The following is a 15,716-nucleotide window of genomic DNA, read 5'->3' on the forward strand; positions in this document are numbered from 1 at the left end:
CAATCACCTGTCCTGGAGAGTCACAGACTCCGACTGACTGAAGCATTTACCAAACACAACAGATTGACTGACCCTACTTGTATGATTGACATAGACAAACACCGATTGTAACTGAGACGTATGACTGTAGGAGTTCACAGCCATGTCTCCGGGCAAAGCTGCAGAATGTGGAACCAGTGGACGGCGAAAGGGAGACTCTGTGTTAATCATGCCTCTCTGTCGGTCTGTCAGGGAGTGGTGCGAATCCACCTGCTGGAGGCTGAGGAGCTGACAGCCAAGGACACGGTCATTAAGGGGATAATAGACGGGAAGTCTGACCCGTACGCTGTGCTGCGTGTGGGCACCCAGACCTTCACATCACACACCGTGGACAGCAACCTCAACCCACAGTGGAGAGAGATGTATGAGGTGAGGCAGAGAGAGATGTTTGAGGTGACAAGAGCGGAGAGAGAGAGATGTTTGAGGTGACAAGAGCGGAGAGAGAGAGATGTTTGAGGTGACAACAGCGGAGAGAGAGAGAGAGAGAGAGAGAGAGAGAGAGAGAGAGAGAGAGATGTTTGAGGTGACGAGAGCAGAGAGAGAGAGAGATGTTTGAGGTGACGAGAGCAGAGAGAGAGAGAGAGATGTTTGAGGTGACGAGAGAGAGAGAGAGATGTTTGAGGTGACGAGAGCAGAGAGAGAGAGAGAGATGTTTGAGGTGACGAGAGCGGAGAGAGAGAGAGAGATGTTTGAGGTGACGAGAGCGGAGAGAGAGAGAGATGTTTGAGGTGACGAGAGTGGAGAGAGAGAGAGATGTTTGAGGTGACGAGAGAGAGAGGGGGAAGTTTGAGGTGACAAGAGCGGAGAGAGAGAGAGAGAGATGTTTGAGGTGACGAGAGAGAGAGAGAGAGAGAGGGGGAAGTTTGAGGTGACAAGAGCGGAGAGAGAGAGAGAGATGTTTGAGGTGACGAGAGAGAGAGAGAGATGTTTGAGGTGATGAGAGAGAGAGAGAGGGGGAAGTTTGAGGTGACGAGAGAGAGGGAGAGGGGGAAGTTTGAGGTGACAAGAGCGGAAAGAGAGAGAGAGATGTTTGAGGTGACAAGCGGAGAGAGAGAGAGAGAGAAGAGTGAGAGAGAAGACAGATGTAGGAGGTGAGAGGGGGGGGGAACTGATACATTACTGTCTAAAGATGAATATTCACCGTTCACAGCTGGGATAGTTCTCCGACCAATTATTACAGAGATGTGAGAGCGGGGAGAATAAATGGAATACAACACCACAGACTGTCTAAAGCTGAATTCATCACTCAGAGCTGCCGCAGAGCGTTGCTGGTCCCCCAGCTCATTATTAGTTATTGCATATTTATGAGCCTTGTTAAATGTGTCTGTTATTGAGGTGGGGCTTGCAGCTGGGAACCCGGGGGAAAGACCAACCGTAGAATAGTTACAGTAGATCCTCCTTACTTCAAGCCCCTTTCAAGACAACTCAGGAGGACATTGCAAATGGTCAGCAAAATGAAAATATGAAATTGGAACACAACAACACTGCACATAGGAGGATTTCTACATTACTGTAACAGTGTTGAACTTGAGAAAGGAGACCTCCCACGGGTTGAAAGCTGGTTTCCACGTCATTTCAGCAGCAACGTTCAGTGTGACGTGGAATCAACGTGGGAAACTGATTTGGATTTGCTATTTGCTAGTTCCAAAATCGACACCAAATCCAATGATATGGTGACATTTCTGCTCGGTTTCACGTTGAATTCATGTTAGTCGACAACTCGACCCAATGAAAATCAAAACTAGACGTTGAAATGACGTCTGTGCCCAGTGGGTTGACATTCGCTGCTTGTCCAGCGCCATTGTAAACGCCTCTCTCCCTGTCATGACCTGATTGTAGCCCTGAGCGTGACATCTGTCTTAGGCCTTGGTCCCTGTCCCTCCACCACCTGCAGCCTGCTATGAGAGAGAATGTGGCATGTCGCAGTGCCCTTGGTTTGTTTAATCTGCTTCTCTCTGCAGAATCCCCCCCCCACCAAAAAAAAACGAGGCCTGCCTGCATATTGCAGAAATACCACTTCAGTGAACCACACAGAAATATTTACAGTGGGAGGAGCAGATCGGCATATTATAAGTGCGTCCCAAAACGGCACCCTATTCCCTAAATAGTGCACTAACCTCTCCGTGTGTTTTGACCAAAACGGGTTGTTCCCTCAGGCAGCGTATTCTGCTTTGTGCAGCAAAGAAAAGGGGAAGCTCTGGCCTTGGTTTCTATAGAGAAATGAACAGCCTTGCACAACGTGCAGAGTATGTCTGATAGCATGGACTTCAGGGCTGTTGAGAGAAACACGGGGGCCTTATATTTGCTGCCATATAGCTTTGCAATAATGTAGTTATCAAACATGGGACCTTTCTGGATCAATTTTCAATTCATCCTATCCGCATGTGTCTGTCACCTTGTATTTTTAAAGAAATTACATTCTTTAGTAACCAACTCCATCGAAGGACAAATAGATATATTTTTTTTACAGCTTTTCTTTCTACGTATACATTGTCTGTCGTGTTGTTTGCTGTTACTGTTGCTACGGTGTCATCTGGTGTTGTTTTTTTTGTGTGTGTGTGTGTCAGGTGATTGTCCATGAAGTGCCTGGTCAGGAGTTGGAGGTGGAAGTGTTTGATAAAGACCAGAACCAGGATGACTTCCTGGGCAGGTAGCATCATCATCATTCCCTCACGGTTTCTCTGTGTTTCTCTGTAACACCATCTCCATTGCAGTTACAAATGCACTTGTGCTATGTTGTAATGCGCTGAAGATGGAACGCAGATATGAATGTTCCTTCTTCTCTTCCGTTCTCTCTCTCTCTCTCTCCTCTCTCTCTCATTCTCTCTCTCTCTCTCTCTCTCTCATTCTCTCATTCTCTCATTCTCTCTCTCTCTCTCTCTCTCCTCTCTCTCTCATTCTCTCTCTCTCTCTCTCTCTCTCATTCTCTCTCTCTCTCTCTCTCTCATTCTCTCATTCTCTCTATCTCTCTCTCTCTCTCTCTCTCATTCTCTCTCTCATTCTCTCTCTCTCTCTCTCATTCTCTCTCTCTCATTCTCTCTCTCTCTCTCTCATTCTCTCTCTCTCTCTCATTCTCTCTCTCTCTCTCTCTCATGCTCTCTCTCTCATTCTCTCTCTCTCATTCTCTCTCTCTCTCTCATTCTCTCTCTCTCTCTCTCTCTCATTCTCTCTCTCTCTCATTCTCTCTCTCTCTCATTCTCTCTCTCTCTCTCATTCTCTCTCTCTCTCATTCTCTCTCTCTCTCTCATTCTCTCTCTCTCTCTCATTCTCTCTCTCTCTCTCATTCTCTCTCTCTCTCTCATTCTCTCTCTCTCTCTCATTCTCTCTCTCTCTCTCTCTCTCCTCTCTCTCTCATTCTCTCTCTCCTCTCTCTCTCATTCTCTCTCTCTCTCTCTCTCTCATTCTCTCATTCTCTCTATCTCTCTCATTCTCTCATTCTCTCTATCTCTCTCTCTCTCTCTCTCTCTCTCTCTCTCTCTCTCTCTCTCTCATTCTCTCTCTCATTCTCTCTCTCTCTCTCTCATTCTCTCTCTCTCTCTCTCATTCTCTCTCTCTCTCTCATTCTCTCTCTCTCTCTCTCTCATGCTCTCTCTCTCATTCTCTCTCTCTCTCTCATTCTCTCTCTCTCTCTCATTCTCTCTCTCTCTCTCTCATTCTCTCTCTCTCTCATTCTCTCTCTCTCTCATTCTCTCTCGCTCTCATTCTCTCTCTCTCTCTCTCTCTCTCTCTCTCTCTCTCATTCTCTCTCTCTCTCTCTCTCTCTCATTCTCTCTGTCTCTCTCTGTCTCTGTCTGTCTGTCTCTGTCTCTCTCTCTCTCTCTCTCTCTCTCTCTCTCAGGGTCAAGATGGATCTAGATATCGTACACAAGGCCAGAGTTTTAGATGAGGTGAGTTGCAAGTACTAATGGCTATATGCTTTAGTTTTTCATCTCATTTACTTGATATTGAAAGAAAGTCTGACATGTCACAGATAGTATAGGTTCAGTAAAAAGTCATTTACTTTCACTATTATAGAAGTAGCTCCAGTCAATGAGATTTTTAACTGAGGTATACTGTGTATATCTCTCTCTACCAGCTATTGTCCGTATCTCGTATAATATAGTAAAAGCTGGAATGAGTTGGAATTAAGGCTACCCTTAAGACACGGCTGTAGACTGAATTACGGTTGTATCTGGTAATCCCGTCTAAGCAGCAGGTGTCATGCAGACCCCGTGTGCCTACCACCTTCTGATCTCCTTCTGGCTCTCTGGCCTCACCACCATCTCACTACAATAACGTGACCCCCCCCCCCCCCCCCCCCCCCTAGTGTTTGAATTGTGCCAGTGCACGCCAGTACAGAGAGTCGCCACCTCATATTGTCTACTGCTTGAGTACCGGCTATTCTAGAATATTCGCTCTGAACACCGGTACTTTTAAATGTAAATGATTTCCACCACCTAGAATGAGTATCTTTTGTCATTCCACCTCAAGCCTCCCCCTTCAACACTCATTGGTTCAGTCTGAAGTTCTCTTTAAACCCCCCCTCTCTTTCTCTGCTAGTGGTTTAGTCTGAAGGATGTACCATCTGGCAGTGTTCACCTCCGTCTGGAGTGGCTCTCTCTGCTGTCCTCTGCTGACCGACTCAATGAGGTGCCCACTACACTACATCACTGTATCACTACTAATGTTCCCATCGTCAAATAAAATGCTTGAATGGTTTTGGCCAGACTCCCCTCACAGTTTTAGAATAAGGAGTGCTTGTGATGTAGTTTGCGACGCGTAAACCTTGCCATTGCAAGTTGGATAGAAATCTCATTGCGCCTTCAGCATTTAAACTGTAGTCAATGGCGATGGACCACTAAAGCCCTGTCTTCCCCTGTGATCAGGTTATCCAGAGGAACCAGAATATGACCTGTAAGACAGCAGACCCTCCTTCGGCAGCCATCCTGGCTGTCTACCTGGACCGGGCTCAAGACCTGCCTGTGAGTACAGACTGACTGACTGATGCTCTGGGCTGCGGTGGCGCAGGCCTTTGTCTATTCTGACCCCCATTTAGCTGTGACAATAGTGAAAGCTTCTCTTCGTTATGACCCCTGTGGCTGGCTGTTGGCGTGTGTCAAATCTGTATGATATGTTGTTGGGCTTCAGATGAAAAAGGGTAACAAGGACCCCAGCCCCATGGTGCAGCTGTCTGTAGAAGACACAACCAAGGAGAGTAAGGTAGGAATTCACCCCCATAGACCCTCAGAAGGTCTTAATTACTATGGTGTCCATTTACCTTAAGTGCTAGGTTAGTGTATTTTTCTCATGGTCCATCACCTTGTATCCTCTCCCCTATGGTTCCTAGACTTGTTATCTTACCACTGACCCAGTGTGGGAAGTTGCCTTCACATTCTACATCCAGGACCCTCGCAAACAGGACATTTCTATTCAGGTGATAAGAGATCCACAAGCCTATTTGTCTCTCTGTCAATCTGTCTTTCTCTATCCATCTGTCTCTCTCTTTCTCTCTATCAATCTGTCTCTCGCTCTCTTTCCATCTCTCTCTCTATCTATCTCTTTCTCTCTATCTATCTCTTTCTCTCTCTCTATCTATCTCTTTCTCTCTCTCTATCCATCTCTTTCTCTCTCTCTCTCTATCCATCTCTTTCTCTCTCTCTATCCATCTCTTTCTCTCTCTCTATCCATCTCTGTCTCTATCTATCTCTTTCTCTCTCTATCCATCTCTGTCTCTATCCATCTCTGTCTCTATCCATCTCTGTCTCTATCCATCTCTGTCTCTATCCATCTCTGTCTCTATCCATCTCTGTCTCTATCCATCTCTGTCTCTATCCATCTCTGTCTCTATCCATCTCTGTCTCTATCCATCTCTGTCTCTATCCATCTCTGTCTCTATCCATCTCTGTCTCTATCCATCTCTTTCTCTCTCTCTATCCATCTCTTTCTCTCTCTCTATCTTTCTCTCTCTCTCTCTTTCTCTCTCTCTATCCATCTATCTCTCTATCTATCTCTTTCTCTCTCTCTATCTCTCTTTCTCTCTCTCTATCTCTCTTTCTCTCTCTCTATCCATCTCTTTCTCTCTCTCTATCCATCTCTTTCTCTCTCTCTATCCATCTCTTTCTCTCTCTCTATCCATCTCCTTCTCTATCTCTATCCATATCTGTCTCCATCCATCTCTGTCTCTATCCATCTCTTTCTCTGTCTCTATCCATCTCTGTCTCTATCCATCTCTGTCTCTATCCATCTCTGTCTCTATCCATCTCTGTCTCTATCCATCTCTTTCTCTCTCTCTATCCATCTCTTTCTCTTTCTCTCTATCCATCACTATCTCTGTCCATCTCTGTCTCTATCCATCTCTCTCTCTGTCCATCTCTGTCTCTGTCCATCTCTGTCTCTATCCATCACTATCTCTGTCCATCTCTGTCTCTATCCATCTCTGTCTCTATCCATCACTATCTCTGTCCATCTCTGTCTCTATCCATCTCTATCTCTGTCCATCTCTGTCTCTGTCCGTCTCTGTCCATCTCTGTCTCTGTCCATCTCTGTCTCTGTCCATCTCTGTCTCTATCCATCACTATCTCTGTCCATCTCTGTCTCTATCCATCACTATCTCTGTCCATCTCTGTCTCTATCCATCACTATCTCTGTCCATATCTGTCTCTATCCATCACTATCTCTGTCCATCTCTGTCTCTATCCATCACTATCTCTGTCCATCTCTGTCTCTATCCATCACTATCTCTGTCCATCTCTGTCTCTATCCATCACTATCTCTGTCCATCTCTGTCTCTATCCATCACTATCTCTGTCCATCTCTGTCTCTCGTAATATTGACTAAACGGTCACAGTGGATCCTTGTTTACTGCAGATGTCACAGACACACACCACTGTTGTAGAATATCAATCCTTATCCACCCTTATCCACCTGTCAATCATATCCACACATCTTTTTACCTCCTCCTCCTCCTCTCCCTCCCTCCTCCTCCTCCTCCCTCCAGGTGAAGGATGATGACCGGGCTCTATCTCTTGGCAGTCTGTCCATCCCTCTGTCCCGTCTGCTGGCTAGTCCTGACCTCAGCATGGACCAGTGGTTTCAGCTGGACAACTCTGGCCAGGCCAGCCGCATCTATATCAACGCTGTTCTGAGGGTGGGTGGGGAGCACGCACACAAATGCAGGAAAGCACGCACGGGAAGCACAGCGCACACACAGAAAACACACACAGGCACGCGCAGCATGCAAACACACGCGTGCATGCAAGCATGAGTACACACAGATATATATACACACACACACCTACAACCACACACGTGTGCATGCAGGCATGAGTACACACACACATATATACACACACACACACCTACAAACACACACGCGTGCATGCAGGCATGAGTACACACACATATATACACACACACACACCTACAAACACACACACACATGGAACACACACACACACACACACACAGTGATGCCATGACATAACCTGTCCTAAAATGTATGTCTCCGACTAAGTATCTCCCTCTCTTCTCTCTCCTGATATAGGTGCTGTATTTAAATGAGGATGCCTCTCCTACCAGCCCCGTATCTCCTCACCCCCTAAGCCCAGGGTCAGGCCACGGAGATGGGGGTATCTCATCAGAGGTGGCCCCTGGGGGAGTGAGTGGAGCCCCCAAACTTGTACCCACCCGACCCCAGCAGACCACCCCTGACTCGGACTTTGCTAGTGAGGTGAGTCCGCTAACCGAAACACACACACACACACACACACACACACACACACACACTGACTTCCAGGCCTGGTCATATGTCTTCTTTGTGGCTTCGCCAGGCAACGTTCAGTCTTTTTTTTCATCGGCCAACAGCACTCCCTGTGGCAGAGGCCGTGCCAATTGGAAGAGTCGCAGAAACATGTCTGGAGGGAGGCAGGGTTCATCTAACACACTCCTATAGTGATGTCTTCGTTTGGTCCTTTAGCCTGCTTTTTCTGGCCACCTGCAGAGCGACGTCCCAGTTGTAGCTGTCCGTACAGCGTCTTTCTTAGCAGGCGGTCCTCTGGCATCCGATGGCATGGCCGAGCTATCTAAGCTGGTTGCGTGTGAGGGACGCCTCAATGCTCTTCCAGTTGGTTCCTCTGGAGGATCTCTGAGTGCGGAACACTGTCCTGCCAGGTCACGTTTAAAATGTGTTGGAGGCATTTTATGCGAAAGGACGCCAGTTGTTTTAAGTGTTGGCCGTAGACTGCCCAGGTTTCAAGTCCATAAAGGAGTGAAGATACACATAATGCCTGGTACACTGCAACTTTGGTGGGTAGGTGCAGGTTGCTGTTGTCGAAAACCCTTTTCCTTAGCCGTCTAAAGAAGGATGAGGCCTGTTTGATCTGATTGTGGATATCCTGGTCGATGTTGCAGTCTTTCCGAGTGGATTCTTCCAAGGTATTTAAGGTACATGTCCAGGGAGGAGTCTGAGATGTAAATGACATCGCCAAAGTCGAGGATCAGTAGGATAGTCAGTTTTACGAGGGTATGTTTGGCAGCATGAGTGAAGGAGGCTTTGTTGCAAAATAGGAAGCCAATTCTAGATTTAATTTTGGTTTGGAGATGCTTAATGTGAGGTCAACATTTTTTTGTAATGGGGCGTCCTTATTTAAGATGGCGAGGAATTAACTTTTAAAGAATACCCAGGCATCCTCTACTGACAGGATGAGTTCAATATCCTTCCAGGATACCCGGGCCAGGTCGATTAGAAAGGCCTGCTCGCTGAAGTGTTTTAGGGAGCGTTTGACAGTGATGAGGGGTGGTCGTTTGACCGCAGACCCATTATGGATGCAGGCAGTGATCGCTGAGATCTTGGTTGAAAACAGCGGAGGTGTATTTGGAGGGAAAGTTGGTTAGGATGATATCTATGCCGGTGCCCGTGTTTACGGATTTGGGGTTCATTGATAATTTGTGTGAGATTGAGGGCATCAAGCTTAGATTGTAGGATGCCCGGGGTGTTAAGCATGGCCCAGTTTAGGTCACCTAGCAGCATGAGCTCTGAAGATAGATGGGGGGCAATCAGTTCACATATGGTGTCCAGGGCACAGCTGGGGGTAGAGGGTGAATTCTCTATGTGTAAATATTATTACGTGATTAAACTAATCATGTCAAGTTAATTAACTAGGAAGTTGGGGCACCAAGGAAAATGTTGATTTACGGAGCTATAATTTTCCGAATATAACTCTTCAGATCGTTTAGTCATTCTCATTTATGTATTATTATTACCTTGTTAGTCTCGTTCCAAACGTCGTAAAAATCTTGGTTATCTGCACGAACCCCAGCATAAATTATGAATCAGCGATATACAAATTGGCTTAATTATTTATTTACTAACTAACTAAATAATCACAGAAATACATAACAAACAAACAGTAGATATTGGTTACTAACAGTGATAGAAAAGTCCCTAGTGGGCTAAACCGATATGACATCTTGGTAGACAAACAGAAAGGGGTGGGGACTGAGAATTAGCGGGAAAGACAAAATGGATTCATTACACACAGTCTAGAATTATATGAATTGAAATGCTAATCCTTTGCACATGAACGGCCGCTCATTCGAGAATAATTGCAATGTATATATATTTACTCCCGTATGTCGTTGTTGCTGGAATCCTCCATCGTCCTGTAGGGTTCATCAGAGTCTCTCTGGTTAACTTTCATTGAAGTCACAAAGTCTTTCGTGGTTATAGGTGGTTAGAATGGTTACTTCAGAGTGTCATTCAGAAATGTTCTCATAGATTAGATGCTTCGGTGTTTGTCTGTATTCTCGTTCTAGGTTTACGTCATTTCTAGCTGCAGACTAGTAATTAGTGTCGTTTAGAATTAGCTCCTTCTGTAGTGAATCGATAGCTCAGCCCCCCCCCCCCGAATGGACATGAGCTCCCATTAATTCAAAGCAGTCCAACTTTGTGTGTGTGTGGGGGGGGGGTGTCTCTAATTGAACAAATTCTCATATTTGGTACAAACGTAATTTTGTCCTGCTATAGTGGTAAGTATGAAGATAAACTCTTATTCCAGCTGGTTTAAACCAGTGACAGTTGGGAACTTGCAACATTGTATTGACTGGGTCCAGCCGGCTAGGTAACTTGCAACATTGTATTGACTGGGTCCAGCCCGCTAGGGAACTTGCAACATTGTATTGACTGGGTCCAGCCCGCTAGGGAACTTGCAACATTATCAACTGGGCCCTCAGTTTCCCGAGCAGATGAGCTCGGAACAGACACAGCTGTATTTGCATCCCGTATTTCAGCCCCTTTTCAGGTGTCCCAACTTTTTTTTTTTTTTTACAAAAAAGGGCAATTTGTCAGCAAGCCGCATCAATTAATTCAAGAGTGTAGGCCTGATGACAATCGCCGAATCACAACCATGTTTGGTGTTTTGTAAAAGATGTCTCTTTCCACGAATCAAATGGAGGGTGTACAGTGTACAATCATTTTTTTAGTGTGCGACCGTGCGCAGGTAACGTTAGCCTACCTTCTGAAGGGATTTGTTTGACAATCAGATGACAACATCATGACTGGTTGTGTTCATGCCACATTAAAAGGTAATACATTAAAAAAATTAAAATGTGTATTTACAATAAGTTCCATGCGTTTTAGGAAGCTCAAGTACGCGTTCAGATTTTATCTTTGTGGAGCCTCCTAATGTTGAACACGACACACATGCATTCTCTCTCTCTCTCGATCACTCCCTCTCTGCCCTTCTCTCTCTCTCTCTCCCTCTCTGCCCCTCTCTCTCTCTCTCCCTCTCTGCCCCTCTCTCTCTCTGCCCCTCACTCTCTCACTATCTCTCCCTCTCTGCCCCTCTCTCTCTCCGTAGGGTGTGCTGCATATCCACCTGGTGGAGGCCAGTAACCTGATAGCCAAGGATAACTTCATGGGGGGCATGGTGAAGGGGAAGAGTGACCCCTACGTCAAGATCAGGGTCGGGGGAGTCACCTTCCGCAGCCACACCATCAAAGAGAACCTCAACCCCTACTGGAACGAACTCTACGAGGTACAAAGAGCACGGTGACCAGAAAATATTGAGCAACTGGATGTCGGAAATACAATAAACAATAAGGATTGGATTGAATGAATGTGGAATTTAGACTCTGGGAGACATTAAGCACCCGTTGTGTATGTGTTGTGTTGGGCTTCCTCAGATCATCCTAACCCAGCTGCCTGGTCAGGAGATCCAGTTTGAGCTGTTTGATAAAGATCTGGACCAGGATGACTTCTTGGGCAGGTGAGGATCTGACCAGATGACATGTTGCCCCAAAACGACTCAGAGCCAGATGAAATACATGAATGCATTGTGTTACAGGTTCAAGTTGAACCTGCGAGACATCATCAGCTCACAGTTCACTGATGAGGTAACGTCTAACGATTCACCATAAATGAATGTTTTTATGACAGATTTAGCTGTGTTTGCTACAGTGGTAGAGCTATGCCTCCAACAAAATGTGTGTCATACAATGATACTCTCATAGTCTGATAGTGGTGGTCTGGTAATCTGTGGTAATGGTAATCTGTGATGGTGGTAATCTGTTTCTATCACAGTGGTACACTCTAAATGACGTGAAGTCAGGTCGGGTTCACCTGATCATGGAGTGGCTCCCCAGGCTCTCAGAGTCCGCCAGACTAGACCAGGTTAGTGCTCTCTCCGTCTCTGTCTCTCTCTCTCTCTCTCTGTCTCTCTCTCTCTCTCTCTCTCTCTCTCTCTCTGTCTCTCTGTCTCTGTGTCTCTCTCTCTCTCTCTCTCTCTCTCTCTCTGTGTCTCTCTGTCTCTGTGTGTGTATGCTCTACCAGTGTCTGGTCCTAACTGTGTATTATAATTCTGAACCCTCCAGATCCTTCAGTTCCAGGCCGAGCAGCAGTACCAGAACAAGGCAGTGCCGTCGGCTGCTGTGCTGTTTGTGTATGTGGAGAGAGCACACAGCCTGCCGGTGAGACCAGGGGCCCGCTGCCCTGCTGTGTGCTCTCATGCTGCTGCGGTTGTTGTCCTGTGACTATATGTAGTCCACAATACTTCCTCAGTGTTTATATACAACAAGACTTCTTTTGGTTTTGTTACTACATTATGGCCTTACATTATTGGTTTGTACATTTGTTATGTATGTACATTTGGCGACGTGGATTCTGCCGCAGTCCTTTCATTTATTTTATACACTAATCTTTTTTTCTCTTTTTTTCTCCATGTTCGCAGTTGAAGAAGAACGGAAAAGAGCCAAAAGTGGGGGCGGAGATTCTGCTGAAGGCCATGTCATACAAGACCAAGGTAACACTTCCTCTTTAAGTCTTCTTGACTCCTGGTCTATTTGCATACTGTATATGCTTACTAGAGAAACCAAAGTATGGACAATTTATTTGTATCTTTTTTGGTTTCTCCATCCATCTCTTTTTCCAAGGTGTGTGAGCGCTCTACGTCTCCTCGGTGGGATGAAGCTTTCCACTTCCTGGTTCGTGACCCTAAAGAGGAACTCCTTATAGTGAAGGTGAGAAGAAAGGGTCCGCAAAGGGTTGAAAAGTACACATTTGTTTTTCTGTTTGAACGGGGCCTAAGAGGGCTGATAACGCTGTTAGCACGTTTTCATACAGAGATGATACCTATTGAAAGCCATTTTAATGGACCCAGTCAACGCTGGGAGAATGACTGGTGACCTTGGGAGTGATGGTGGACAACGGGAGTATGGGTCTACATGTTACCTCTGATCATTGGGGGAGTGCATGTGTTCATGTTTTTCTATCCCTCTGTACTATAGTTGTCCCACAGCTGGGGCCAGGCCCTGGGCACGGTGGTACTACCACTGAGAGAGGTTCTGTCAGAGCAGGGCCTGGTGCTGGACCGATGGCTGAGTCTGGACGGGGCCCTCCCTGAGAGCCAGATACTACTGAGGGCCACACTCAAGGTAAACTCAAAGTAAACAGACACTCTGTGCACCAGACTCACCACTGTCCCGACCTGGGTTCAAATAGTATTTGTTTTTCTCTCAAATGCGTTATCTGTGCTAGATTGAGCTTGTCTGGCAGAATGGAACCAATGGAACAGTCCCTAAAGTTTAAACTCTACCCACCTGGCATTTCAGACAGGCTCAATTAAACACTCAAAAGTATTTGAAAGAAAACATACTATTTGAACCCATGTCTGACTCATACACCCACTCTCTATTCCAAACAAACTCAGCACTGTCACATGATTTTCATACTCAGAGACTCACAAACTCCCCACTTGTCCCATGACTATTCCTCCAAAACAACACGATTACATGAATGATCCAGTTCAGACAGGGCCCCTAAGGCATTGTCTATGATTGCATTTGCTCTGAACCCCCTCTTTCTACATTAGCGTCATCATGTGAGCTCTTAATACCTTCTATCCTGATAATCATTTTACTGTCGCGCGCGTCTCTTACTCATAAAGGTCATATTTGATCTGTTTTTCTAACGCGTGTCGAGACCGCGTGTGAAATTATTATTATTATTATTATATTTTTTTTAATGGAATAAACTGAAGCTTGAAACTTGAGAGGAATATTAAATGGCCTTTTGTCTTGCAGATCTTGGACACCCAGCTGGCAGTGTGTCGCAGTGATGGTACTAGGGAGGGCAGTGAGGACAGAGACCATGTCATCCACAGACGGGACACTGAACCAAACCTACGACACAGATCACCGCTCTCTCAACTGTGAGTCATTCCAAAGCTCACACGGACATCAATGTCCCATTGTTTTTCCGGTCACATTACAGTATAGTACAGTGAGGACTGAGGAATCGTGTCCAGCGGGCCAGCATGGCACATGTTGTTTTTCTCTGTACTGTACTTCACCATAGAAAGAAATACCACTTTTCTGTAGTTTAAAAATGATCATGTATCTGTAATCAAACATCATAATTAGGGCCAGGAGTGGGACCTGAACTCGTGAGCTGGCCAGGAAAAACTCTGGGCCTAGTCGTAATGAAGGAATGAGTACATTTTATAATCCATGTAAACTGTAACCGTGGGAGATTCTCAATTGGGCAAAAGTCGGTCTTGGCCTCGACTCCTCCGGCCTCCTCTCCTCCGTGACCCGGAAACCATTAAGTGGTCACCATATGAAGGAGCTGCGTCAATTCGTTAATAGGTCGAACGGAGGAGTTTGCTCCTCTCCTCGGTTGCCTCCTCCGGCATAGGATACTGAGGTGTATGCTACAGGAGTCCTACTGCAAGAGGTTGGACATTTGCCACAAACCCTTTGAAAGTCAAATTAGAAAATAATACACATTTTAGAAACGATATGCTACTCATCCTTTTATCTATAAAATGTCTTGCGCAACTACTTACATTTAGTTTTTATCATTTTACATAGATTTTGTGATTCCTCCTCTGTAAACGTCATTTGCCAGAGTCTGATTTCATAAAAGTGCATTTGTTTCCACATTTCCTCCCCTCGCCTCCTCCCCTCGATTACCTTTGACCTTTTTCAAAAGGATGCGAGGAGAGGACGGAGGAGAGGACGCGAGGAGTCGAGCAAAACCAATTGAGATTCTCCCCCTGTCTACCTGTGTCTCCTCGCTCAGAGGTGATCAGAGCCCCGGCCAGGTGAAGCTGCAAATTGGCTACTCAATAGAGGAGAACCGGCTGTTCATCACCGTCCTTTCCTGCAGGTTTGTCCCAAACTACAATACCCATAATGCACTGTGTATCACTGTACCTTGCCTGCAGGTCTGTCCTGAACCACACTGGCACGGACCGACTGGCTGGTGGTGTATAGTCACTAGACCTATAACCTTAATTTTCTGTCTATGTTGTATGTTGTGTGCGTTAAAAAAATAAAAGTAATTTATTTATGAATGTTAAGCCATTCTTTTATTGTATTTGAATGAATTAATGCATAAATCAACTTAAAAGAGGGGGGGAAAGCTAGCCCTAATGTATATGCTAAGGAAAATAATCCTGCAGCAACAGGAAATTGTGAATTATTATGTGGATTATAATTCATGCACATTTTTGTAGGACAATGATGATACATTTTTTGTAAGGGAAATTACCAACATCAGAAGCTTTTTAAAATCTCAAATACACTACAAGTTTAACATGTCCTGCATTGCAGGGAAGTTCCCCTCAAATTAAGATCCTACATCTGTATGGAGCCAGTGAACATTGTGCTGTACAGTGTCCACATGCAGTTAGTCACCCGGTTTGTTCTCTGTTTGCCTTTAGGGGCCTGCCAGCTTGTGGGTCTGCTAAGGACGGGTCCGACCCCTATGTCTCCTTCATCCTTCTGCCAGACAAGAACAGGATCACCAAGAGAAAGACCAACACCAAGAAAAGAGACCTCAATCCTGAGTTCAATGAGAGGTGAGACAGAAGGGGACATCGGGAGACAGAGGGAATGTGTAGGGACAGGAGTTTTCATGACCATGTTTATTTTAAATTTGACCTTTTAACTAGGCAAGTCAGTTAAGAACAAATTCTTATTTTCAATGACTGCCTAGGAACTTGTTCAGGGGCAAAATGACAGATTTTTACCCTGTCAGCTCGGGGATTCAATCTTGCAACCTTTCGCTTACAAGTCCAATGCTCTAACCACTAGGCTACCAGCCGCCCCAGAGTTACCTTAACTAGGGCCCAGAGTTATTCCTGCTGTCTTTGTGTAATAGTATCTGGTACTGTTTGCATTTTTGTCTGAAGTCCTAACTC

General features: G+C 45.6%; 1 protein-coding gene across 3 annotated transcripts in view; it reads left to right on the top strand.

The window, feature by feature from the left end:
- The window catches only part of LOC110491980 (extended synaptotagmin-1), a 29,014-nt gene that overhangs the window by 10,616 nt on the left and 2,682 nt on the right, over positions 1 to 15,716 (top strand). For 2 of the 3 annotated variants that reach the window (XM_036946891.1, XM_036946889.1), the window contains exons 9-28: positions 232 to 408; positions 2,607 to 2,689; positions 3,878 to 3,926; positions 4,579 to 4,668; positions 4,905 to 5,000; positions 5,167 to 5,238; positions 5,366 to 5,452; positions 7,016 to 7,165; positions 7,562 to 7,747; positions 10,875 to 11,051; positions 11,200 to 11,282; positions 11,361 to 11,409; positions 11,597 to 11,686; positions 11,887 to 11,982; positions 12,243 to 12,314; positions 12,445 to 12,531; positions 12,799 to 12,945; positions 13,594 to 13,721; positions 14,504 to 14,680; positions 15,237 to 15,374. In XM_036946891.1, coding sequence (XP_036802786.1) covers positions 232 to 408; positions 2,607 to 2,689; positions 3,878 to 3,926; positions 4,579 to 4,668; positions 4,905 to 5,000; positions 5,167 to 5,238; positions 5,366 to 5,452; positions 7,016 to 7,165; positions 7,562 to 7,747; positions 10,875 to 11,051; positions 11,200 to 11,282; positions 11,361 to 11,409; positions 11,597 to 11,686; positions 11,887 to 11,982; positions 12,243 to 12,314; positions 12,445 to 12,531; positions 12,799 to 12,945; positions 13,594 to 13,721; positions 14,504 to 14,680; positions 15,237 to 15,374 — 2,234 coding nt within the window. The remainder of the gene's footprint in view (positions 1 to 231; positions 409 to 2,606; positions 2,690 to 3,877; positions 3,927 to 4,578; positions 4,669 to 4,904; positions 5,001 to 5,166; positions 5,239 to 5,365; positions 5,453 to 7,015; positions 7,166 to 7,561; positions 7,748 to 10,874; positions 11,052 to 11,199; positions 11,283 to 11,360; positions 11,410 to 11,596; positions 11,687 to 11,886; positions 11,983 to 12,242; positions 12,315 to 12,444; positions 12,532 to 12,798; positions 12,946 to 13,593; positions 13,722 to 14,503; positions 14,681 to 15,236; positions 15,375 to 15,716) is intronic. The other variant, XM_036946890.1, reaches the window with a different exon arrangement.

This window comes from Oncorhynchus mykiss, chromosome 16, assembly GCF_013265735.2.
Source record: "Oncorhynchus mykiss isolate Arlee chromosome 16, USDA_OmykA_1.1, whole genome shotgun sequence".
In the NCBI taxonomy this organism is placed as follows: domain Eukaryota; kingdom Metazoa; phylum Chordata; class Actinopteri; order Salmoniformes; family Salmonidae; genus Oncorhynchus; species Oncorhynchus mykiss.